The sequence below is a fragment of the Malaclemys terrapin genome, chromosome 1 (genome assembly GCF_027887155.1).
Source record: "Malaclemys terrapin pileata isolate rMalTer1 chromosome 1, rMalTer1.hap1, whole genome shotgun sequence".
NCBI classification, from domain to species: Eukaryota; Metazoa; Chordata; order Testudines; family Emydidae; genus Malaclemys; species Malaclemys terrapin.
The window spans coordinates 175,771,673-175,799,442 of NC_071505.1; the positions used below are offsets into that span (position 1 = coordinate 175,771,673).

Genomic DNA, 27,770 nt, shown 5'->3' on the forward strand with positions numbered 1-27,770 from the left:
ATGATCTAATCAAAGCAATGGGAGTCAGGCATTCCCAAATTCTTAACTTGCCTTTGTCAATGACTCCCTGTATGATCTCAAGCAAGTCATAGGACCCTCAGTTTCTCCATCTGTAAAACAGGGACAGCAACTACCTAACTCACAAAACTGATCCCAGGGTTGGTTACTTAACTGTTGTCTAACTAAGTAATTATAACATGTTTGAAGGTGAAAAGTATAATAATAATAATAACAACAATGTCAACAACTATGATGATGACATGTTCCATTCCAAGATCTCAAAGCATGCTGCAATCATTATTGAATAAACTTCCTCACAACACCCTATGAGTAATGGAGATCACATAGACCCATATCTGAATGATAAAAAAACTCAGGCACAGAAAGATTACAGTCAAGATTTTAATAAAATAGATGCCCATTTTGAAAGTCTTGGCCTACATTTCTTGCCTAAGGCTTCAAAAGAAGTCTGTGGCAGAGCCAGGAAGATAGCCCATATCTCTTGACTCCAGGTTTGTAGTTTGGCCACAAGACCATCCAAGAGATGCCAATGGTGGCTCAGATACTGTGGAAATAGGGATGATTAGATAATTGTGTGTGTGTGTGTGTGTGTGTGTGTGTGTGCGGGGGGAGAGAATACTTATGTCAAAGCCAGCTTAATTTCTTCTCTCTTTACACTCCAGTCAACTCTAAAAGCATCTCTTTCTAAGCAGAACAATACATCTATGTTGCATGATGTACACAGGTTGTTTCTTCATTTCGGTGTTATAAGATGGTTGCTACTTCTGTATCGTATGCATGTTCTGATCTGTGTTTTAAGGATATTTTCCTGACACTGAGAAACGGACAACTGGTTTCATTGTGTTTAGCACCATAGAGGGTTGCTTCAAAAGAATGGTGTGCTACTTGGACTAGTCTTAGTCTTTTTGCACACTAATTAAAGGCATTATTGGGAGTCCTTCACCCATCCTCTTCTCCTAGCCATACCATCCATCTATGTTATTTCCCATTCAGAAAAGAATGCCTATTATTACTCAGTGATCTGCAAAAGGTTTCTCTACTTCCAAACCATGGACTGGGTCTGCTGCACCAGCAGCCTGGGTACTTTAAAGGAAATGCTGTTGCAGAACATGTGTCAGAAACCCAAAATTGCTTGCTGCACACGTTGAGGAGACAAAAGGTAAATTTGTTAGTCTCTAAGGTGTCACAAGTACTCCTGTTCTTCTTCTGGAGAAGAGAGGCATAGGACTGGCCAATGCAGACCCCATAGTATTATACCACCGAAATAGATTGTTAGGTGAAATCCTAAAGCTAGTTTTTCATGCAAAACAGAGAAATCTTCAGTGAATTATGTACAGACATTTTGGAAACTAATTAGAACAAAATTATTTGCACAGTCTTCACAATGAACACAATGATTTCCCCTTTGAGACAAGATGGGGAAGCCGGTTGCTTATTTTTTGACAATTATACTAACCTTCTTCAGTAGTACGGGCAGACTTTGATTCACTATCCATTCCTTGGAATTCATTGAAATAGGGTCGAACTTTAATTTCATAAGAAACCCCTTTTTTCAAGTTGACTAGGACAGCACTGCGCTCAGTGGGGACTTTCACATCCAAATTCTGCCATGCCATTGGAGAAGACAGGCCTGATGTTTGGCGATACATTACTCGATAACCCTGAATAAACTGGGATTGGCGGTCAACCTGGAAATAGTATGAATTGGCACATTAATATACATTTTAAAGTACATGATCCATAATCCAATAATGAAACCATATTCATATGTTTATGACAAACAGCAAACTAGTCAGTTGACTGTTACTGACTTCCTCAAAATCTAAAATTAAAGCTTCTTGTGGATTACTGTCATTTCACTTAATTTTTTTAAAGTGGTGTAACTCTCTCATTGTTCCCTTTACTTTATCCCATTAGATATTATGATACACCTACCTACATCTCAAAGCATAAAATAAATAACAAAAATCATAAGTAGATAATTTTCTAGCAATTTGTCATAATGAGTATTGCATGTGAAACAATTAAAATGAACTTGGCTACTGATGTGCTGAAATATGAGAAAGAAAGGAAAAACCATTTATTTTCAGAAAAGTACAAAGCTTTGAAGATGTACTATATGCTTTTAGTTAGTCCATTACTTGGCTTATGGCTGGTCCTTTCATGAGGTATTCAGGAAAGCAAAATAAACATAGACAGATGCAGAAAAACAATGACCAAGAAAATGTGTTGTTTCCTGTGTTCTTAGACTAACCAGTCTATTTGCATTCTGAGGTTACAGAGCACTCATGCCATCAGATGAGGATGGAATGTTGTTGTTGTTTGTATTTAATTTGTTGCCGTTCAAACAGAATTCAAGGTCAGGGTTGTATACAGTAATATAACAATTCTACCCTGTCTTTCAAAACAATAAACATTACAGTAATTGAAAGAAAGATAGTTCTAAATGTATTATCTTGAAGTGACCACAAGCATTTTTATCTGGAAAAAAAGGTATCATATCAAATAACGTTGAGGTATTATACCATACTGTACTGTAACATTTGCACGAATTTGTATTTTAATCTCTAACAGTCAAAATGTTGCATGCTAAAAGAAGATTTTCACTTCTGCAGTTGTCAAGCAAACAGCCAAAGAAAATAATACAAGTAGCACGTTCTGTGTGTCAGTTTGGACATATAGCTGACTGGGTTGTTAACTCTAGTCTTATAGCTGAGTTGTGACAAGAACGATTTCCTTCACCCTCTTGACAGCTTGCTAACTCATCAAAGATTTTCCAGAATTAGAGCTATGCTTGTTTGGGCTATGTCAAGAATAAGTGGGTCCAAGACTGAAGGCACAAACCAAGATCTTCTGACTTCCACTACCTTTACTATACCCCTCACTTACTAGTCATTAAGTTCTTCAGTTCTTATAACATTAAAAAACAGAGCAAGCAAGAAGAAATCTTAATTTACAAGAGCAAAGCAAAAATGTCTTTAATCAAAATTGTCACCGTTAAAAACCTTGCAACATATGTTACAACAACATTAAGCCTGCATTATATAAACTTTTCTACATTCACTTTAAGTGAATTTATGCACTGAAAGAGGGACATAACTCACAATAATAGCTTGTTAATACTGAAAGAATCAAGCTGTGTTTTTAAGAAGAACATTAAGCAGCTGTTTCCAGATGAAGGGAGTCTGTAAATCAGGGTAAATTGTTTTTATCCATGTTTGACTTTCATTAATTAAATGTTTTACAGACGTAAAGACTTTATGAACCTCACGTTTAATACAAAATACAGTATTAACTCCTTTGCATACTTCATAATACATCATTTTCATCTAAACTACAGTATATGTCTGAGCTGTTTAATAATCCAAAGCTAATTTAAAATTCGATTTCTCTCGAAACTTCAGAAAAATACAGTGTCACTTTTAATCTGACTTTTTTTTTGTGCTGAATCTTTAAGAACTGATGGGTACAAAGAGTTGTCAAAAAGGGAAAAATTAAAAAATACTACGCTGAAAATCAGTAGGCTGTATATAAAATATGTGTATATTTGTGTTTGTGACACAAACTATATGCATTGTGACAGACCCAGACCAGTGGGGTACAGGAGTCTGGTAGAGGGCAAATATACTGGTCACTGGATGAGTAGTTTTCTGTTCCCTGATTGACCAGAGCAGGGGAGCTCACCCCAGTTTGTGGTGGGAGTGTGAGGAGCTGGGAGCAAGAGGTGCAAGGAGCTGAGAGGGTATACTGCTGGAGGACTGAGGAGCACAAGTGTTATCAGACACCAGGAGGAAGGTCCTGTGGTGAGACTAAGGAAGGTGTTTGGAGGAGGCCATGGGGAAGTAGCCCAGGGAGTTGTAGCTGTCATGCAGCTGTTACAGGAGGCACTATAGACAGCTGCAGTCCACAGGGCCCTGGGCTAGAACCCAGAGTAGAGGGCGGGCCTGGGTTCCCCCCAAACCTCCCAATTGACCTGGACTGTGGGTTCTTCCAGAGGGGAAGGTCTCTGGGCTGTTCCCCAACCCACATGGTGAATCTCTGAGGCAAGAAAATCCGCCAATAAGTACAGGACCCACCAAGATAGAGGAGGAACTTTGTCACAGCATGTATATGTGCACCTAAGCACCCACACAGAGTACATCTAATAATGAAGGCTCATAAAGCTGCATACAATGAAACTATAACTATTAATTCAGATCACCAGATTTTAGCCATTAAATATCTTCAATTCTGAAGTGTGAGGTATTGCAAGCATTCACTATACTACTAAATATTAGAACAGAAGACCTTGCTAACCATTTTATAACACGTGTCATCATTTCACTTGTGGTGTGTGCTTAGGCACTGCCACCTGAAACACCCTGACATATTGTTAATGTCATGTATTTGGGCTAGACTGTGGCTGGCCCCACAATCAAATGCAAGGAATATCAGGGAGGACACAAGGAAAAGCGTCCCTTCTCTTGTCCTACACAGGATGCAGCCACAGGCTACTCCTAGCTAGTACAGATAGCAATGCTATCCACCCAAAAAAGCTGGAGAGGAGGTGGAACTAAGGGCACCTTTCTTCCTTCAAATAAGAGGGTGCATATGCCTTCAAGGGGCATATAACCTGGTACCAGAGAATAATTGCGGGTGGGCTGCTGCTCTACACTGCCCCCAATATCATGTGATGCCTTAAAAGGCACAATTGATCTCGATGTCATGATGACTATTTAGTAGAGGAAATAACTGTAACACCAACCAGTTTCCTACACAGGGTAGGCAATAAACAATAGATTTTGTACTGAGCTAACATGTTTGTTTTACCTACTAATAGGACCAGTTAAATACACTAGTGACACTTTGTGCACTGTTAGCACTAGTTACAGATACATTTCTATGGACCAGGAAACTGCCTTTTCCAGATCTATGCACATCACCACCAAATGCTGTATGGATTCTAAACCCATTAGATTATACTATCAGGCTATTCAGGTGTCAAAAATATGACACAGAAATTCATCACTTAGCCAAGCCTGTTGCTATGGCTTCCCGGGGACAAGCCCACTAAGCCGCAGTCTAAAGACATTTTGCAGAACACTTTTTTGTATGTAAATTCTCCTCCCAGAATATCCTGAATAAGATGATACTTATAATTATGCCAATAGCAATTCTCCATCTGGACGGAATAACTTGTGAGTTTGGTCACGGCTACTGTACATCTCAGTCTGTGCCAAGTTCAGCAGTAAGAACTCACCATAACCTTGGAAATTCACCAGCATTCATGCCTGGCCAGGATATCCATAAGGGCTAGATGCAGGATCCTAGTGTGCTCTGAAATCACTCAAAAGTAACTACTCCTGAAGTTTGAAGTGGGATATATCTAATATTTAAAGGGCTGCTCATAATTTCTTATCTCTGACACTCCTTTCAAATCTGTGGGGTTTACTTGGATAACTATGGGATGGGTAGCCAGCTGTCTCCCTCTCTCAGTTCCTTGCCTCCCAGCTCCCATGCTCTGTGTGAGTCCGTGTCTTATACTGTGCACAGTGTGTGACTGAAAGCAGAGGAGTGAGGGGCAGTGAGATGAATTAGAATCAATCAGCTGGTTCATCCACCTCTCTAGTATCATCAAAACCAACTTTCTAACACTCCCTGGAAGGCACAGGGGTTGGAGAGAGAAGAAAAGACATTATAGGGACCAGGTGAGTTCTTGGCTGAGAGGGAAAACAATATTGTGGAACAGAAGAGGAGAAAGGGAAAGAGTTGGAATGCAGAGTGGACCAGGGCAGGGTAATTAAGCTGTATTGAAGTGATGTGACAGCAGGAGAATGCCACATTAGAACTGGCACTTTTTTTTTTTTTTTTTTTTTGGTCAAAACAGTTTTCTGTTGGAAAATGCCATTAAGAGAAAGAGTTTCACAAAAAAATTGGCTATCAATTTTGACAAAATTTCACTGGGGGAGGGTAGAGGGTAAAAAGTCCCACGTTGCCATTTTTAGAACAGATGGTTTCAATTATTTGTTTTGAAACAACTTTTAGTTTCATTTTAAATTTTAAAAATGTACATTACAAATGTTCAAAACTGAAACAAAACATTCTGAATTCATCAAAATGAAAGAGTTTGATTGACCTGAAACAAAAAAACAAAAATGCAGAAATATGTTTAAAAAAAAAGATAAAATCAAAATTTGGGCCTTTGGTCCCAATTTGAGTTGAAACATTTTTTTGGAGTCTCTCTTTTTTTTTTTTTGTGGGATGGAAAATCCATTTTCCAATTGATCAGCTGAGCTCTGATACCATTACAAAGAAAAATGAAGGGAAACATAAAAAGAATCAGCAACATAGGTCTTAACCCAGTAAAATAGCAGAGATCTTGTTCAGAATTGTATAGTGTTTCCAGCCTGTGTTTCACCTACATAGACAAATTCTTTCAAACAGCAGAGTTTACTCATCATTTCCTGACATTTAGAAATTTATCCTCTGTAATGGAATGCTCAAACTATATTATAATGTACAGCCACTAGGTGACACCACTTATAACATACCTCATTTGAGCTGGTAACGGCTTTAGGCAGCAGTGCATTCATGTATCTCATAGAGAACACATCTCTTGTATCTCTCTCAACATGATGGAAGCTCTGTAGCCAGTTCATATCTGCTGCAGAAGCCTGACATGCTAGTAGCAGCCTTGCAACCTGCCATGTACAAGGAGTACATGACATCCTCACTTGGGCGTTTCATCAAACCCCAATAAAGAACATTTTAAAAAGAAGGTATCATAAATGCCTTCAGTGGTGACAAGATCTGAGCAAATAATTCATAACAAAAAATTTATTGGACTCATGTAGACTCTTCTTCTTGTCACAGGACATCCACAAGCAGACAACCATTTCTCAAATATATTTGTTATTCAAAATTATTCAATGTCTTGCCATTTTTTAATCATGTGTTCTAATCATGATTTATTTGTGCTGTGCTGGCTAGTTATGATTAGTGAGACAAGTCACATACTATAGTTTCCGTTCTCTTATTATATGAGTGTGAAAGTGTAACCCACACACCTCCTGGGTGTGGTGCTCTGGCCCATCTAGGAGCACTGAGACTACTTAGAGAAAGAGATTAATGAATTTGCTCTACAGCCTTAGCTAATAGGCATAGTGCTTTTAGCTCATGCAGTAGAGTAGAGGCTCATGCACTAAACTTCAGAGGTCCCAGGTTTGATCCTGCCCACCAGCAACCATGGCCTGTTGGCATTACACAAGCATGCTGATTTGAATTCTCACACACATGGTATCATGGATCCACAGGATCTGTGCTACTTCCTAGATTTTAAACAGTCCTTTGGAGGAATCGCTTCAGTGTGTAAAGGGGTCCCTCTCTTCCTTAAGGGTAGGCCACACAATCTCAGCACCTCCGAGAGTTAGCCTCTGTGCTGCAGCACTCCTGTTTCTGCCTACTGAGTCTCCAAACAAGAACTTTTATTTCCTCTTCAGGGATCAATGCACCTCAGCAAGTATTTGCAGTGACACCAGGCAACTTTTCCAAAACAGAGCAGGGTTTATTAGTCAACTGGAAAACAGCACTGGGAAGCCCCTAGGTTAATATAGAGAAGCAAATGTGAAGACCGAGTTCAGACTAGCCAACATCAGGGCTCTACCCAGTAAAGCTGCTGTGGAATTAATTTTGGCTGCCTGTCTCTCTGTCCCTTTCTCTCTTGTTCCAGAGATGCATGTGTCTTGTATCTTGTTGATCTCAGCTCCTAACACAGCCACCTGGTGCCCTTCCCCTTCATTCTACCACTTGGGATCTTTGCTTGGCTTCCCTGCAGAGAGGTGAGGGAAAAAATCTCCTTCCTCTTGGCTATTGGATGCTAGATGTGAATATCCAGTGGAGTTCCAACTGTCTTTCCAGATCGTTAATTGATATGGTCAGTTTCAGGCAGTCCTTTAACAACCCATTCATACCCCAGACAGATACCTCGTGGCTCCGGCTCTGATCCAAGGGCAGATTTTTAACCATTTTTACCAACAGGATAGTAATTCCTAGTCCCAGTGGTGAGCTGGAGCTGGTTCTCACCGGTTGTTAAATTTATAAGCTGGTGTAGAACCAGTTGTAAAGGGGACAGCAGGTGGGCAAACTCCGGTCCGTGGGCCACATCCGGTCCGCGGGACCATCCTGTCCGACCCGCCTGAGCTCCCAGCTGGGGAGGCTCCCCCGGCCCCTCCCCTGCCTTCCCAGGCCCTCCCCCGCTTCCCCTCCCTCTCGCAGAGCCCCAGTGCGCCGCGCCGCCAGCACCAGTGCTCTGGGCAGCTCTGCAGCTCCTGCCGCTTTGAGCAACATTGTAAGGGGGCTGGGGCTGGGAGGAGGGGTTGGATAAGAGGCAGGGAGTGGTTGGAGGGGGTGGAGGTTCTGGGGGGGGCAGTCAGGTGATTGGGGGGGGGGTTAGGTAGGCGTGGGAGTTCCGGGAGTCTGTCAGGATGGTGGTGGATTGGGTTGGGGCAGTCGGGGGAGCGGGGCGAGTTGGGTAGGGGGTGGGGTCCTGGGGGGCAGTTAGGGTGGGGGGTCTCGGGAGGGGGTGGTCAGGGGACAAGGAGTGGGGGGGGTTGATGGGTTACAGGTTCTGAGGGAGGCAGTCGGGGGTGGGTTGGAGTCAGATGGCAGGGGGGAGCCAGGCACATGGGGCTTGTCCTCACCGCGTGGTTCCCTACCGCAATGGTCTCCAAAGTGGGGTGCGCAAGAGGATCCTTCAGGGTGCGCAGCAGGAGGAGCACCGCCAGAGCAGTGCCACTTTCTCCCCTCCCCCTCTCCCCTCCTCAGCAGTTCGGCCGGGAGTCCAAGCGGCTATTTATTTATTTATGTATTTATTGCTTCAACAGTTCGGCTGGGAGCAGGGGGTGCATGCTCAAAAATTTTTTACTGATGGGGTGCGTGATCAAAAAAATTTGGAGACCACTTCCCTACCGGGTCTTCGGCGGCGGGTGTGTGTGTGTGTGTGTGTGTGTTCACTCGCTCCAGGTGAAGGACCCGCTGCTGAAATGCTGCTGAAAACCCGGAGTGAGTGAAGGCCCCCCCCCCAGCCGCCGATGTGCCGCCGAGGAGCCAGTAGTGAACCGGTTATTAGGATTTTGGGAGCTCATCACTGCCTAGTCCAGTAAGTCACTGCCATGCTTATCATTCATAAATGTATTGCAGAAAATTCCAACTTTGTCACACATGGGAATGTGAAATTCAGTTTCCACAAATACTTGTGCCTGTGACTTTAAGATTTGCTTTATGCAAATATCTGTGCCAGTACAACTCCGTTACTTAAATGTTTATAGGAAGAGACATAAATCTGACTCCTCACAGCCTCAGTTAGGCACATCATATCCTAAATTTTCTTAATATGGCCCCTATTTTACTGCTAACTCTGCATAGACAGACCCCAGTGCCTATATAGAGCCCCATTGAAGACTTTAGAGGTCTGAGGGATTCATCTGCATGAAGCTCATAGTGGGATAAGGTCTAAGATTTTTTCTTATAAGAACCCTGACTCAAAATGTTAAAGATGTGCATGCAGATTCCCTGTAATTTCACTTTTTTTTTGACAACCAAAGGAAATAAACAGTTTAAACAATAACAAACGAAAAAAATTGGAAGGATAATGTTCCCTATTCACCCATCTGTAATAATAAAACCTAGCAGAAAGCTCAAAAATACTTCCCAGGTACACTGATTCCTTTGTTTAAAGTTTTCATTTCCAAATTTCCTCCAGTACAAGTTTTCCTTTAAGTCCCATAGAATCATAGAAATGTAAGACTAGAAAGGACTTCGAGAAGTTATCTAGTCCATCCACCTGAGCTGAGGCAGGACCAAGTATACCCAGACCATCCCTCACAAGGGTTTGTCTATCCTGTTCTTAAAAACCTCCAAAGCTGGGGATTCCACAATCTCCCTTAGGCTAGGTCTACACTACCCGCCTGAATCGGCGGGTAGAAATCGACCTCTCGGGGATCGATTTATCGCGTCCCGTTGGGACGCGACAATCGATCCCCGAATCGGCGCTCTTACTCCACCAGCGGAGGTGGGAGTAAGCGCCGCCGACAGAAAGCCGCAGAAGTCAATTTTGCCGCCGTCCTCACAGCGGGGTAAGTCGGCTGTGATACGTCGAATTCAGCTACGCTATTCACGTAGCTGAATTTGCGTATCTTAAATCGACTCCCCCCTGTAGTGTAGATGTACCCTAAGAAGCCTATTCCAGAACTTAATTGCCCTTGCTTTTGGATGCTTTATAGGTGGAGCCGGTAAGCTTTTGTCAAGGTTACCTATCCACTACAATATGCTGTTTTCAATTGCTTATAATATTGCCATACTCTATGAATTTCTCCATATCAAATGTCTGACTCAAATTGAATTTTTTTGAAAGTTTCAGCCAAAATGGTTCAGCTGTTTCCAAGAACGAGATTAGGAAAAAAATACTGTGCTTTGCTCATGTTAAAAAATTCATACAAATGCTTATTTGAGAACTTCCATTCTCTTCTTCACACAATGCACAGCAAATCTGTGGAACTCATTGCCAAGGGGATGTTGTGAAGGCCAAAACTGTAATGGGGTTCAAATAAGAATTAGTTAAATTCATGGAATATAGGTCCATCAATGGCTATTAGCCAAGATGGTTAGGGATGCAATCCATACTCTGGGTGTCCCTAATCTCTGATTGCCAGAAGCTGGGAGTGGACAACTTGATGATTGCCTGTTCTGGTCATTCCCTCTGGAGCACCTGGTTTTGGCCAGTCGGAAGACAGGATAGTGAATCAGATGGACAATTGGTCTGCCCCAGTATGGCCGTTCTTATGAAGCAGGGATTTGAACATTTGGCAGAGAGGTGAGTTACCCTGATGTTAGGGAAGTGCCTTTCGCTGTTCTCATAAAAAATAAAACAAAAAGACCCACCCAAGTTTGGCCAAATTTTAAGACTTCAAAAAAATCTCAGCTTGTACATGGGCAGTAAAACTTGTTAGAGATTGGCAGCTAAGTTCTCTGACGATGCCAACTGTACTCAGCATTGTACAACCTTTCCCACCTCCTGGGTGCTGACAAGACCATGTGTGCCCACCCTTACAGGGCAACTGAGCATACTATAACCCAGAATTACAGAGCAGAGTAGGACTTTCCCTGAAATTGGGCTTCCTGTCTGGCAGGGGCTGCAGTGGCACTAGCCACAGGAATGGAGAGCAGAGAGACTGTCTCTCTCTCTCTATTGCAGGCTGCATGGAAGAGATGGAGGAAGGCAGAGGTGTACAGGGTGTTTGTGGGGGAAGGGGTTTGAAATGGATAGAAAGGGGTGCAGGAAACAGAGTGCTGAGGATAAAAGGAGGAGGGGGGCAGGAGCCATTGGGGGATATAGTAGTGGTTGACTGGAGCAGAGAGGAAGGGGACGGATTGGAGGGTATATACATAAGTAGAGGGGAAGGGAGCCTGAAGTAGAGGCGAATGAAGGGTAGGAGCCAGGATGGTGCGATAAATAGGAGAAAAGGGAGAGGGAGGCAGGAACCAGGAGGGAGTGAATAGGAGCCAGAGCAGAGTGGGGCAGTCATCGGGGCATGGAGCATGCGATAGATGCAGAGGAGAAAGAGGGCAGAAGCTGGGGGCAGGGAAGAGAAGCTAGATAGCTGTAGAGAGGAAGGGTGGAAGGAGGTGGTATCAGAGGGTTGATTGGAGAGGGAGTGGGGAGCAGAAGTGAATGGTTGGGGATTGCTAGATAGGCGCAGAGAGTGGAGGGCAGAGCAGAGGGAGCTAGGGTGGGGAAGCAGAGAGGAACAGAGATAGGCTGGAGGCACAGGGCAGAAGGGTCTATAGTCATTAGAACACACTCCCCTCCAGACTCTGGAATTGAACCCAGGAGTCCTGAATTTCCACATTCTTCTTCTGTCAGCAAATAACTTTGAAATACACTGACCAAGTTTGTGTCTCATTCCTCTCTAGAGTCTGCTACCTACATAGGACAAGAGACTTTTCTAATGCTACTAGTAATTCCCCTAGTTCAAATGGTAGATGTCTGTGCTGTGGAGGTAAAGGTGATACCCTATTGATGCCCTAAATTGAGATCCATATGATAGATTTTGTTTGCAATTGTTTTAAAACTAATTAATAGATTACATCCAAAATCAAGCACTCCACAGTCAGGAGAAGCCAGAAATAAGGTTGTCTCCTGTGCAAGCTTAATTTGGGCCCCTTATGTGTATGCATTATGGTACAGTCTTTAATTACTTGATCACATACTATTTTTTTCACATGACATCTGCCTCATTCAGTGCACAGGATGGACCTGCTCTGAGGATGATTCAGAGTTTTGTAGTGAAGGAAACTATTGTCTATAGGACCCCTGCTTTATCTGAGGTAGAAGGTGTGTAATGAACGAGGCAAGGGATTGCATGAAGAGAAAGAAGGGTCTCATGGTTAAAGAACGCTGAATGCTGCCCTGGGGGGTTGGATTATATCCGTGCCTCTGCCACAGAGCTCCTTTGTGATGTTGGAGAGGTACCTTACCAGAATTTTCAGTTGGCCACTACCAGCATGTTCCTCAATTTCTGGGTGCCCAAACAACCACACATGGGGCCAGATTTGTAGAAGTGCTGAGCCCTCACAACTAACATTTAAGTCAACTGGAGCTGTACTTTGAATGTATAAAGATGATATATACTCTGAAAAATCAGGTACCAGGTGTTTCAAGTTCAGCACCCAAACTTAGTGGACACTTGATAATTTTGGCATTGATATCTTTTGCGTCTCAGTTCCTCATGTATATAATGGAGATAACAATACCATCTAAGCTCACAGGCATGTTGTGAAAATAAATTAATTAACGTTTGTGAAGCACTCAGATACTATGGTGAGAGCACTATAGCAGCACCCAGGAGGAAATTAATAATTTTGTATTCGGTACAGGGTTGGGATGGTGTGCATTAAATAAAGCCTAGGGGCATTCTTGGAATAAAGAAGATAAAAAGAAATATTGAACAACTACCCATTCATTGAATGAGGCAGGGATCCTGTGGAAAAAATACTATGTGACCATGTAATTAAAGACTGTATTGGGGGAAAAGTAAGTTGTAATGGTAATCTTAATACTGCCATTACCTAACTTTTGAGGGCTTAATTTTGCAATTTCAGACTTCTTTTGACATAGATATTTGGATGCAATATTATAGTCAATACATACACCTCTACCCCGATATAACTCTGTCCTCGGGAGCCAAAAAATCTTACCGCGTTATAGGTGAAACCGCGTTATATAAAACTTGCTTTGATCCAATGAACTGTGCAGCCCCCCTCTCCGCCTGGAGCACTGCTTTAAAATTTACATTTTAAAAATAAATAAATAATGGAGATATCCTATCTCCTAGAACTGGAAGGGACCCCAGAAGGTCATCGAGTCCAGCCACCTGCCTTCACTAGCAGGACCAAGTACTGATTTTGCCCCAGATCCCTAAGTGGCCCCCTCAAGGATTGAACTCACAATCCTGGGTTTAGCAGGCCAGTGCTCAAACCACTGAGCTATCCCTTACCATGTTATATCTGAATTTGTGTTATATCGGGTCATGTTGTATTGGGGTAGAGGTGTATATATAAAGTTTGCAAATCACAGAGTTATTATTTCTGGAAAATATTTCTGGATTTTCAAGTCCTGATTTGGAACAGAGGAGACAATTTCAGAATCATTTTAAAAATCTGTAACAACAGAACCCAAAGAAGGGGAGTGACTGATGCCAGTTTGCCAGCCATCAGAATGGTAGAAAGGCATCTAGGTGGTCTGTCATCTAGCAAAGCATTTGAATTCCAAACAGGAATTTCCAGAAGGGAAAGAGTCACATCATTCTTCTGGCATCTGTCTCCTTTTGGATGCTAGCTATGCTGGATCTTTATGCTACATAAGTTGGCTTTACTCTCTGGATAGTGTGGTTGCTATCCCAGAGACTGTGGTTAATTAAATGGTTTTGTCCTGATTGTTAGAAACTTTCTAATTAGCAGCGCTACCTTCCCCCTCCCTCCCCATCTTTTCCTTCCTTCGGGCAATTCTAATGTACCACTGGTGGGCATTGTGTGCTTGTTAGATGGTGTAGGGTGACTGCTTTTCACATCAAGTGATCTAGCAAAAAAAGCTGATATTATAAACCATAACAATTTATATTTTCCTTATGAAAAACAGGGTAGGCACCAATGTGAGAGTTTGTTCACATTATTTAATCTCTTCCTGGTGGAAAGAATTAGTGTGTCTGGATCAAACTGTGCACTCCATTATGTATTCTGAAGCCCTGTTTTACTAGGACCTCCATTTTGTATTATTTGATGAACACATCTAACCTTGCCCAAGGCTAGCCTATTTAAATGCATTCCGGATAGCTATCCTGCCCAGGAAAGGCTCTTGACGCTTCACTGAAGGACTGTCACAGAGAAGCCATGGGGACTACAAACTGGGGCTATCAACTTTGAATGATTCTTAACTACTGACTCACCCCCATGGAACAAAGGGTTTTCTGCACCGGTGCCTTACTGAGGGAGGGGCTGAGCTTTTCAGCTGAGCATGTGGCAAAAGGAGACAGACTGTATTTAAAAAGAGCTGCTGCTCTGAGTTGGAGACCAACCATCACCACATGTAAGCAGGACTGGCTGGAGAGAGAGAGAGGGCAGGAGAGAATTCCCAAATTCACGGTCAATTTCATGGTCACAGGATTTGAAAAATTGTAAATTTCATTATTTCAGCTATTTAAATACAAAATGTCAGTGTTATAATTGTGGGGGTCCTGATCCAAAAAGGATTGGGGTGGGGGGAGTGGGGTGTCGCAAGGTTATTGTAGAGGGGGTTACAGTATTGCTACCCTTACTTCTGCGCTGCTGCTGGCGTTGACGCTGCCTTCAGAACTGGGCAGCCGGACAACAGCCACCACCCTCCAGCAACCCAGTTCTGAAGGCAGGGCAGAAACAAGGGTGGCAATACTGCGACCTTCCTAAAATAGCCTTGCCACAAACACACACCTCCGACCCCCCCCTGCCAGCAACCCCTTTTTGAATCAGGATCTCCAGTTTGAGAAACACTGGTCTCCTCTGTGAAATCTGTATAGTACAGGGTAAAAGCACTCAGAAGACCAGATTTCACAGGGGGAGACAATATTTCATGGTCCGTGATGCATTTTTCATGGTTGCGAATTTGGTAGGACCTAGGTCTGAGTCCCTACCAAGCCAAGCTCTGTAGTGAAAAGGCAATAAGCCTTACATCAGTGCTGCAAAATTCACCACGCACCCTCTTCCCCCCAACACACACACATACAAATACACACTTTTCATCTTCAGTCCCCTCTTCTCTTTTATAGCCTACATGACTCATTAGCTGCTGGCTGTAGTGAGACTGCATGTGTAAACAAAAAATACTGTGCCCATTGCCTGGATCCCTGCAGTAGCATATATAAAATAATCCTTCAAGCCCTGCGCACTGCTGTGGTGCTTAGTCCACTCTCCCCTCTCTGGTATTCCCCTCCACAGGGTAACTGCCTGAAGAACGAAGCACTCATTTGTGGTGTGTAGTGCCCTAGAAAATCTCTGCTTCTATGGTTACAAATCCCTTCCCTGAAGTGCCAGGAAAATAAATGTAGCATTTTGAAAGCTACATACTATAAACTTAGTCCTCGGGAGCCCTAGCCCTATAGTTTGACCTCTTAAACAGAGATGTTGTAGGTAATGTCAAAGAGATTCAGCCTTCCATAATCCATCAGGTGAAGTTAGAGCTTGTGCTATAGAATGAAATACCATTACATACTTAGACCATGCATTATCTGCACGCACATTTGTCCACAAGTGCCTCGTAGGAAGATCATTATTGCAAATAAAGGTCACCAGGCAATGGGATATTGTGGCGGGAGGTCCCCATGGATTGAAGTAGAGAGAGATTATGAAAATATCAATTTATCCTTAATTCTGATACTTCATTTTGCTTATTACACTCAGTTTACACACCGAAGAATAGTGTAAGGATCAGTCACATTTTTGCATTATGGGCTGAGACACATTCTGCTAAAAAGCTCTTCTTTGTCAGTCAGTTAACATGCTTTGTGCTACATGTGAAACTTCTGAACCTGATTGACTTTAACAAAGACAGATAGACACAATGAAAGCGAGAAAGAAAGAAAGAATCCATTCCTTTAGCACATGGTTCATTGTCTGTATAATGTTAGCTTATCTGGCCACTTGTACTCAGGTCAGACTAGGGTTTTTCAGGGCTGAGAAAGAATTGCAGGGACAAGTAAACAAGATTAAAGCTGTCAATGAAAGGTAGCAATTAGAAAAGTCTTACTGTCCAGGTGACTTGAACTGTAGTGGGTGTCAGCACAACAGGATTATGTAGCCGTACAATGACGTCTCCTAGCTCTTTCTGGACTTGCCTGTGATCCACTCCTTGTGCTGGTGGGCTGATATCTGTGAGGCCAACCAGAGACACAAAATGATTATTTTAATAAGTAGCCTCACTTGTATCATTAATTCATTAGGAGGACTGACAAATTTAATATACTGGGTTAAAATAGTCTTAGTTTGTATCACTTTCAAAAACAATGCAGCAGATAAGATTAACCTATGAACTCTGAAAAGCACCAAGTAAACATTCACTGCCATAAACAAACACCACATGTTCTATTACTTAGGCAATTAGAAAATGTTCCTATCTAGCCCAAATAGTCATTGAAAACATTTTTTTCCCTAGCACCTAGCGAGTGATTGGTGAGATGCCATATTCACATGCTTTGAAATATTCAGATGATAATAGTCTTGATGTGCCAGGGTGCCTGCAAATCTAGAGCATAACTAGTTCATATAATCTAAGCAAATGATATTGCAGAAGCTGAATATGTACATTTGCTTGTTTTTAAACTGTCTATGTTATACTCATTACGCTTCTTCAAATTTTCCCTCCTTTTCAATATGTATTACGATTTCCTTTCCTTTTCAGTTTGACACCATTAGAGTTAGAAAGTGAGAGAAGCCAGGGAACCATACTAAAAATAGCAATTTCCTGTTATTTAAGCCTATTCCACTATAGCAAATGTATACATTTTCCAGCTGTTCATGTCTGAAAATGGGATAATGTTGTGAGGTCAAATTGCCCCTTCTCACATAAAAAAAAACATGGGAGAAAACCTCCACAAGATTATCTTGCAGAGATTAGTCCAAATCATGCCTTCAGCAGGAGGGTGGGGAAGGAAAACATGGATTTCCCCACCTGAAACCAGGTAGGTTCCAGTGACTCTGTGTAAGGCCAGGGTACTCTGTGTGGAAGCTCCATCCCACCACACCAATGTGGCTCTGCTCCCTGTCAATAGTGGTCCTCAAGGATTTCCGTGGCGCTATGTGGAAAAAGTTATGCAATCTGAAATTGTATTGTCTTTTCTGTGTGTGGCCTCAAAATGTGAATCCCTCTAGTCTTGCCTCTGGTCTACCCACTCATTCCCCATCCTGTTCACATTTACTCTGAGCTTACCCATCTGCATTCCATGACTACCTGGAGAAGGATCTGCTAGGTCAGTGCTGAAGAGGTGACTGAGTCACCCTTCTGCTCAGAGAAGTGGCTTTCTGTGCGTGGATCTAGTGCGTGGTGAATTGGCTCCCTAGTATGCAGCACTGTGAGAAACACTTCTCTGTCCCAATGTTTTCAAAATTCCATATATTCAAAGATTGGGCCTCATGTTCCTCTCCACAACATAGCATGGAGGGGAGCAAGTCAGCATAGAAACCTTCGTAGGGCTATGGAAGGAGTAGTGCACCTTTACCACATTCTTCCCAAACTTGCCCTTGGAAAGAATTGAGGATCCCTCCCAAGAGGTGCACTAGTACTCTGGGGAGCTTGAGGTGTTATTCTGGGTTAAGAGTCAGAAAGGAGCCACTGAACATGGCACATGTCCATCTGCACACCACAGAATTCCCAGTGGAAATCCACGTAGGACTTACTGCTACTGGAAATCATCACTAACTTCCTTGGTGTCTGCTTTCTTCCTTGAAGGGCAGGGAGTTGGGGCACAGGCAGGGTGCTCAGATTCAATTACTTCACAAAAGTTGTGCTCCTAGAGGAGAAAGAGGGCCCAGGGGCCTGCTACAAAGTGGATGAGCATACATGAGTTCGGCTCAGATTTCACAGATGATCCACTGGAGCCATTGGTTTCACTGACCACACTTACTTCCCCATATATGCTGCCGCAAACTCCTCACCTCACAAATGGAAGATTCAAACAAGGTGACACATTTTCTGTCTGATGGGTATGGGACAGTAATATGTGGCCCTTTGTTCTCTTAACAGGAAAAAACATTATTGTAAAGTAGAGATAATACTGCTCTTAAGAAAGAAAAACATTCAAAGCATGCCTCAGATACTTCAGTTCTCAGGATTTAGATAAAAATCTAGTTTTCATAGTCCAGATTTCAGCTTCATATTTCAAGCAATATTATGGGTTTTGAGTCACCAAAGAGACACTATCTACACAGGCTTTCTATTGACTTTCAAATGTGTGGGATGAGTCTATGGGCCTCCCAAAGGGAATATAATCCAAATATGGAAACCTTAGCAATGGTACAGAAGTGGTGTGCTCAGCAAAATATGCCTATTCAAAGTGAATGAAAAAGAAAAAGACAGACAGATATTAAGATAAATCTATAACAGAGCAACTCAGACTTGTTTATTGAAACTAACTACAAAAAAAAAACACTTTTATTATACTTGGTATAAAATAATTCCCATAGCTACCCATGATTAAATCTTAGAAAATGTTATCTACCAATGGTACAGAACCAACAGCGTGCTATGATTATATCCCCTTTGGGAGGGAAAAATATATTGTGTATACAGTGTGTATTTTTTTAAATATGGACAAATGTCCATAAGCTAAAAAAATTTGCTAATTAGAGCTACAGCAGGATATCACCACTACACCAAACACAAGAACCTACATGTGTTAGTGTTATCCATGTGATTAATTGCATTTTGCATGCAACTTTAACTTCCATATCGGCATTCTGCCCACTTATCCGTCTTCCCAAGGTCTGCATTCTAAATGTCTAGCAACTTCAGGTTGATTTTGAAAAATGCAGCTATCTGAATGAGAAATATGTCCTTCTCTCCCAGAATTACATTCACCTGATGTCCAGGGCAGGAAATAGTAAGTCCGAGACCCAGGAAGATCCCAGGATACTGTATCTTCAAATCATGCCATTGTTAGGTATAGAAAATGTTCTTTCACTTTCTAAAATTACATTGTGTTCCTCTGCCACTGAACCCTATGTCACTGGATTCATGACACTAAGCATATTTGCCTTTACAGATGAGGGACGTGAAATACGGTGCCAATAAATATTTCTCTCTGAAACATGTTCAAATATTTTTTTCTGAAAAATACCTAGCCGATGCTAAATAAAATGCTTTCCAACTCATAAGTAAGGCAGCTTTTCCAAACTCATTCCAATATAATGCTTTTAACCAAACCACACCACAGAATGTGGGTATAATTATTCTGGAGTAGTCTTTGTGTATGTGATTTTCATGTAAACTTGTTTAATCGATTTTTCTGTTCTACGCAAAGTAGTGCACTGCCCTACAAGATGCTACTCATTTGTATATAAAGCTGTAGAACAGATGTGGGCAAACTACGGCCCATGGGCCACATCCGGCTCACGGGACTGTCCTGCCAAGCCCCTGAGCTCCCAGCCAGGGAGCCTAGTCCCTGGCCCCTCCCCCGCTCTCCCCCCTTTCCCTGCAGCCACGCTGCCGCGCGGGCTGCACCCTGGCCCGCCGCTCCTGCTGGGCAGTGTGGGGAGCGCAGCTGGCTCTGGCCGGGTGTTGTGGCTGTGAGCTCCTGCTGCTAGTAAGGGGGCGGGGAGTGGGAGGCACTGGGGGGGACAGTCAGGGAAGAGGGGGTGGTTGGATGCAGTGGAGGTTCTGGGGGGGCAGTCAGGGGATGGGGAAAAGGGAGGATTGGGAGTGGGAGTCCAGGGGGGCCTGTCAGGGGGCGGGGATATGGATAGGGGTCAGGAGGGCAGTCAGGGGACAGGGAGCGCGGGGGGGTTGAATAGGGGGTGGGATCCTGGGGGGCAGTTAGGGGCGGGGGGTCCCGGGATCCCACCCCTATCCATCCCACCCCGTATCCAACCCGGGGCGAGTGGTCAGGGGACGAGGAGCAAAGGGCAGTTGGATAGGGGGTGGGAGTCCCGGGGGGGGGGCTGTCAGGAGGCGGATGTGTGGATAGGGGTTGGGGCAATCAGGGGACAGGGAGCAGGGGGATTGGATGGAGGGTGGGCATCCCGAGAGGGGGCGGTCAGGGGACAAGGAGTAGTGGGGGTTGGATAGATCGGGGATTCTGAGGGGGGCAATCGGGGGCAGGAAGTTTGAGGGGGCGGATAGGGGGCGGGGGGCAGGTTGTTTGGGGAGGCACAACCTTCCCTACCCGGCCCTCCATACAGTTGCACAACCCCGATGTGGCCCTCGGGCCAAAAAGTTTGCCCACCCCTGCTGTAGAAGAATACTGTGTGATATTCTGTTGTATTATTTGTGAAATTAGGTATGACGGTGTTATGAAAAATTACCCGAGAGCCACAAAGGGGCAGAGTTAGATTGTATGGGCAACCTTACTGTAGTCATTGTTTGATTTCAAGTGATTAATTGTACATTTTTAATGTTTTCTTAACATATTTTTGAAAGGAATTTCCTAGGCTTTATGATGAAAAAAATAGAAAATAAAAATGTCATAATGTGCAACTATTGGCTAGATGTGATTGGACTGTTCCATGCCATGTGGCTAAGACAATCTGCTGGCGGGAGCTATTCTCCTGCAAATCTTAGGAGCTTCGCAGTCCCTATCACTACACTTCTGTACTTCTTAGCAGGCTCACAGCTAGAGACACTTTTGGCTGGTTGGATGAGCTTGGGAAAGGGAGTTTGGGATAGGGGAGGGTGGCACAGGAGCCAGGGGCGCCACTGAAACTTTGTTTACATATGCAAAACAACATTCATGACATTGAAAAACTTGGCGCTGGCCATAGAGAAGTTAGACCAGAGCAGGGTAGTCCAGGAAAGAGAGAACAGATCAGACCCAAGCCATCCTGAAAGATATAGCAATTGGGGTTGCCCGGAAATAAGATATACCAGATTAGAGACCACCTGACAGAAGCCAAACAACAATATGGTGTTTGAGAGCTCCTCAGAATGGGAGGGCTAGCCTCAAGTTGTGTTTGCTAGACATCTTCTCGGTGACCAACATGCCAGAGAGAACCATGTATTTATTTGGAAGTTACAAAGGACTTTATTTTAGCATGACCTCAACAACTATTAGCTCCCAATGAACCTAGTATGTTTGGAAGTGTTTTATTTAGAGTTTATTATTTCAATATTATTCAAGGGTGTTTCTGAATATATGGTTATTAAACATACAAAGCGATCAGTAGTGCTCTTAGTGGCTTGAGGAATTCTTACTCAATGTAAGGATTTGCAATCCAATGGTGTAAATTTGCCCAGTATACCCTGCATGTTATTTGCCATATTTTTATTTAATGAAGCCAAATTTTAAGACATAACAGTTATCATGAATACCTGTTGTGAATTAATATAATGTATCATTGCTTTAATTGCTTCTTTACTTTGCTAGTAATGGCTAGTATGAACAGGCTTTTTACTGCATGTCGGCTTCCTTTGTGAGTCTGAGTTGAATCCAAGCATTATTAGAAATCACATCAAAACATTATGCTAATTCTCAATTGATTTTATGATTTAATTCTACTAAACGGTAAGGTATCAAAGAGCTATACATACTCTACATGTTGCAGCATGTGTGGCTGGCGAACAGCTTGTGGAAATGGAAACTACAATATGTCCTGAAGCTAATGAAAAGAACTGTTTTTGCTGAAATCAAATCTCTTGTCAGTATGTCAGATGTAAAGATGTGGAACGTGAGAGTTCTTAAGAGCTAGATTGTGCTATGAGCATGGAGCTTAGAGTCAGGGCTGGTGCACAGCCGCACATCCCTCGGGGAACTGATGGGAAGCATACTGCTTTGGAAAGCAGAATCCCACCTGGAGTCGCCTTGATGCAGTGAGGGTGGGAAGCAAAAATTTGCAACAGACCTTTCAAAACCAAGCCTCTGCCCACTCCTCATCTGTTCTCACCCATCCCTGCCCCTTTGCAGAGAGGAGCCTAGGATCTCCTACCAGTGCTGTGGCTACTACTCTGGGTGACTCTGCAGGGGTGGATAAGCTGTGTACACCCTCCTTGCCTCACTGCACAACCATACAAGGCAAGGAAAAGACCTTTCTGTAAATGAATCATAGGAGATTACTCTGCATCATCCGTGAACAGGAATAAGTCTGATTAAACAATTGTTCATAACTGTTTTCTAATCTGTTCAATGAAGAGTTATGCTGTGGGGTGCAGAATTTGGTCAATGCATTGACAAAGCTCTGCCACACCCTGTGCTCCACAGAGAAGCGTGTCCATTTTCATTTAGACTGAGCATAGAGAGAGTAAATTGGGTATAAAACAACCATTCTGGTTTGTCAGCATTTCACATTCTTTCTGTACAGGTATAAGAGATGGGAGGCAATGGAGGATCACGCTATCTTCATCTTATTGCACTAGCTGTCCTACAGTTGAGAAGTCCTATTTAGGCCACCCTTTTTAGTTTAGTATTCAGTGGATGAATGTAGAGAACATAAAATATGTACATACACACACACACGTGTCTCAGAATAGCTTTTAAAATAATTCTCAGCATGAATTAGATTTACATTGATTCTCTGCAAAAATATTGGGCCTGACTGATTCATACACTCTGGCTGCTTTGTGCCACTCTGGTGATGAAAACTAGCTGTAAACCTGGCTTCTATCTTTGTATCATACTTATATATCCCCCATTAACGCAGTGTTTAGTGCCTCATGATCTTGAACATATGTATCCTCATGAAAACCCTCTGAGGAAGGGAAGTGCTACTATCCCCATTTTACAGATGGTGAACTGAGGCACAGAGAGACTAAGTATGGTATTAAGGCACCTAAAGTTGAAGATAGGAATCTAGTGGAACCAGGGCCGGCTCTAGGATTTTTGCTGCCCAAAGCAAAAACAATTTTGGCCACCCCCCACCTTATTTAATTACCCCACCCTCGGCCCCACCTCAACTCCCCCCCTTCCCCAAATCCCCAGCCCTGCCTACTCCCCCCAGGCTCTCAAGCCTGGGAGGGAGGGGGAGCAGCGGCGCACGAAATGGCTGCTCGGGATCTCCCCCTCCCTCCCAGGTTTGAGAGCCTGGGAGCGAGGGGGAGCAGCAGTGCGTGAATCAGCTGTTTCGCGCGCCGTGGCAGCAGCAGCAGAGGTGAGCTAGGGCGGCCGGGGCACATTTTTAGGGGCGGCATTCTGGCGCCGGCCATGCCGCCCCTAAAAATGTGCCGCCCCAAGCACCAGCTTGTTTTGCTGGTGCCTAGAGCCGGCCCTGAGTGGAACCCAATGTGAGTTGGGCATCTAGGTGCTTTTGAAAATTCCACTAGACATCTATCTTTATCTTTAGGCACCTCAAAACCCTTACAGATCTGGCCTTAAGTGACTTGTCTAAGGTTATACAAAAAGTCTGTAGTGCAGCAGGGAATTAAATTGGGATTTATCACCTCCCCGCTGGTTGAGGTGGGTTTACAGTGTTTTGAGTTACCAGAATGGTGCAAAGCAGCTGAACTAAACTGGCTCAATTTTCAGAGATTTCCTACCCTTCTTTCTATTATCAAGTCATTCAAGCAGAAGTCCTGGATACAGCTGAAGATCACGTGAACAATTAATGATTGACATTACCTTGTGTGCGAACAGGATCTGACATAGGGCTGGGGTCACTCAGACCTTGTGAGTTGATTGCTCTGACCATAAACAGGTAGATTGTATTGGGTCGCAATCCTCTTAAAGTGTAGAGTGTTGTCTTTACATGATTAGCAACTGTTTGCCAGCTATTGCTCACAGATTGGCTGCAATGAAAAAAAAACATGGTTGAAGACTACAGATTAAAGCAAAAAGAAATCATAGAAATATAGAATTGGAAGGGTCCCTGATAGTCCAGTTTCCTGCATCAATGCAGGACTAAGTTTATCTCTGACGGGTGTTTGTCTAACCTGTTCTTAAAAACTTCCACTGACAGAGATTTTACAATCTCCCTAGGTAATTTGGTCCAGTGCTTAACTATCCTTTCAGTTAGGAAGTTTTTCCTAAAGTCTGAATCTCTATTGCTGCAATTTAAGCCCATTACTTCTTATCCTTTCCTCAGTGATTAAGAAGAACAATTCATCACCCTCCTCTTTATAACAAAATTTTACATACTGGGGAGAGAAAGGATTTGTAAAAGAAGTTGGGTTTCATTTCCTTGCCAAGGTTAACCACTGGGGGGGGGAAAATAGCAAGATCAATAACAAAAAAAATGAAACAGTTCTGCTGGTTTTAGTTAATTCATCAAGAGAGTAGACCACATTATGAAACAAAACAATAGTACCATAAAAATATTTCAACCCAGCTGAAGTTAAAACCTTTCCTAATATATTATAGTCCACTAAAATAAAAACCTGCAAAAGGAACAGATATAGAAAAGCGGAAAAGTAAATTTGAATGATAAATGGGGCCCTCTTGAACAAATGTATAAAAATAATAAACCTGTTAAAAGAATAACTTTCTATACTACAGGGTAAATTATGCCAATAAATTGTCTTGCTAAAAGAATGTGTTCTCCTTGAATTAAATCCATATGTAAAATTACTATAGACCCTTTCAAAAACACATCTGTAAAAGAAGAAAAATGCATGAATATATTTTCTTGTGCTTAAGTTTTCAGTTGGACTGTCCTATAAACAGAATATAGCATCTTGCATCTGTAATGATCTCAAGTTTGATTGTTAAAAATAACTCCCTATGAATACATGGTGATTTTTAGAGTCATCGATGGGATGTCACTGCAGCTTATGTAAAGTCAAATGGGAACTTTTGCTAAGGATAAAGAGAGAATTTCATTTCATAGCTGTCGGTTGTATATTATTCATAAGAAAGTTTTTCTATCTTTTCCATTTGGGCTTATTAAAGGTAGTCATTATTTTCATATGAGTCAAAAGACATATTGGAAGTTACCATTTTTACGGAAAACAATTATTTGCATATTTTAGAAATGGCACATAGATATTTATGTAGAAGGATGAGTAGTCATCATTGTAGCCTTTTGAGTTTTTACTGAACATATTTTAGATGACCATAGACTACCATGCCAACTAAAAGGCAAAATATATTTACTCCTTTTCTTTCATTTTAAGACTCTGATTCAGGAAGGTCCTTAAATATGACCCTAATTTGAAGCACACAAATAACCCATTGATTTAGTAACTTGCTGAATTGTGGCCTAAGGGCTGAATCCTGCAAAACACTGTGTGCATCTGTGAGGTGCTCAGCTCCTCAACTCTGATCGACTTCAGACTTGCAGGATCAAGCTCTAAATAATCAGATGTTTGTTTTTTAAATGCTATATTTTATTCCATATGGTATACACATACTGGAATTTCAAAAGGTTTTTTTTTTTTAGGTTCTGCTTTAAGTCCAAACATCCCAACATGTCCAAGGTTTAGGGAATTCTATTATTACCTTTTTTTTTAATCTGTTTTGCCCGACCCTAATTAAACTACCTCCTCTGAAGCTGTCCAATTTGAATGTCAACATTCTCATCTTAAACCCTCAGTGATGATCAGGATTAAGAAAAAAGTAACAGATGAGTGAATGCATAGTCAAGCTATACTTCTGCTGACCTGAAGAAATAGTCTAGTGCTTGTCTAAAAGTTCTATTAAGAAATAGGCAGTTAATAATAAAAAGGAGAAATTCTTGAAGATTAAGAATGAACTCCATGCCATCAAAGAGAAGGCCTTTAATGAGTTAATTGATTTGCAGATGTCCACACAGGTACCATCGTACCAGGAGCACAGTTAACACTAGGGTTAAAACAAAATTAGAAAGGAAAGAGATGAGAAGTGGAAATTTTCACATACCTAAAAGCCTCAATGATATATGCACTAGCTGGTAAGCTTCCAGGGGTGCCTGGCTGCCAGGACAAGGTGACACTGTTCTTAGTAACATCAGTGACCTGGGGTTTGGATGGTGGCCCAGGAAGGTCATTCAAATCATAATTTTTACTGATTATTGCTCCACCAGACTCTGTAAGGGGTAAATAAAAAATAGTTAACTTTTATCCTTGACTGCACAATTTGATTTAAAAAAAGGAGAGCAAAGATAAAAAACTATAAAAATAATTTACAATAGTCAGCACAATGGCCCCAATGCTTACTGACCTAACTTAACAATAACAACAGAGAGTCAGGTTTCCATTTAGAGGCTTATGTTACTGGATGCTTGGCTGTTGGTCTTTATAGAAACTTTTGCTCATAAAAGAAACCAAAGAAAGCAACAACAATAAAAGAAAAAGGAGGGGAGGAGGCAGACAGCCTGATCTACTTTATTTATTTTTTAATAACTGGAATAGATTCACCTAAAATGTCTACACATCAGTCAATAGAAGGCATGAGAAAGCCCCCAACCCTACAAAAAGATCTCCAATTAGGTAGACTCTTTCACCCCACATGAAGCCCCACTGACTTCAGTGGGATTCTTCATGGCCATAAGGGCCTTCCTGCATGGAAACAGTTAGTTTGTTGGTACTCCAGTTTAGACTAGATATAGCTCTCTAACGTACCTTGATACTAATACAACTGGTTTACTATCAATGGAGATTTAGAGATAATAATACCAAAATCTAAGTCATGTGAAGATATCAAGCCTTTCTACCAAAAATATATTAGTCTCAATCCTGGTTCCCTTTAAAACAGATCTGCTATAACAGAGGTCGGCAACGTTCAGCACGCGGCTCGCCAGGGTAAGCACCCTGGCGGGCCGGACCAGTTTATTTACCTGCTGACTCGGCAGGTTCGGCCGATCGTGGCCCCCAGTGGCCGCAGTTTGCCGTCCCGGGCCAATGGGGGCGGTGAGAAGCCACGGCCAGCACATCGCTCACCCACGCCACTTCTTACCCTGGCGAGCCGCGTGCCGAATGTTGCCGACCCCTATGCTATGATATAGTGAACACAAGCTAAGAGAACAACAAGCCTCTGACATGACTTACCTGTCACCTCTAGCACAGCGCTCCAAGATGTCTCCCCACTTGAACTTGTGGCCACACATGTGTAAGTGCCAGTGTCAGATATCTAGTCATACAAAAATGGTTAAGGGCATTTTTGACAAACCTTTAACATCAGGTGGCACAATCCTCTCAATTTTTTTCTGAATATTTCTTGATGTAAAATAAGAAGGACTTAGTCTACATTGTACATCACTAAAGAACACCAGACATTTCTCAAATAATCATTTAATGGTGGCTTACTTTTAGCGAACTATAATAAGATTACTTGCTCTTAATAGTTTAACTCTGTTTTCTCCCCCCCCCCGCCCATTATTCTAATTCTCATATTGTTAATGCCATTGGTACAGGGTATGGGTATTACAGAATGGTTAATTTAAAACATGTCACCAATGTTTTTTTATATATGAAGGAAGATCCAGGTGAATTCCAGTAAAAGTATAATATAACTTAGATGTGACTGAAATTATAATTTAAAGTGTGTCTAAATTGTGAAATGGGTACAGATTTCATTTTTCAGAGGAGATTAAGATTCAGTTTCATAATCCCTGCCTTGATTTACAGTTTCCAA

At 42.4% G+C, this 27,770-nt stretch overlaps 1 protein-coding gene across 13 annotated transcripts in view; it reads right to left on the bottom strand.

Moving 5' to 3' along the window:
* Nucleotides 1-27,770, bottom strand: part of ROBO2 (roundabout guidance receptor 2) — a 625,032-nt gene that overhangs the window by 88,948 nt on the left and 508,314 nt on the right. For all 13 annotated transcript variants that reach the window (XM_054047097.1, XM_054047036.1, XM_054047134.1 and 10 more), the window contains exons 10-14: nt 27,185-27,266; nt 26,058-26,223; nt 23,844-24,010; nt 16,334-16,455; nt 1,478-1,709 (exon numbers count right to left, since the gene is read on the bottom strand). In XM_054047097.1, coding sequence (XP_053903072.1) covers nt 1,478-1,709; nt 16,334-16,455; nt 23,844-24,010; nt 26,058-26,223; nt 27,185-27,266 — 769 coding nt within the window. The remainder of the gene's footprint in view (nt 1-1,477; nt 1,710-16,333; nt 16,456-23,843; nt 24,011-26,057; nt 26,224-27,184; nt 27,267-27,770) is intronic.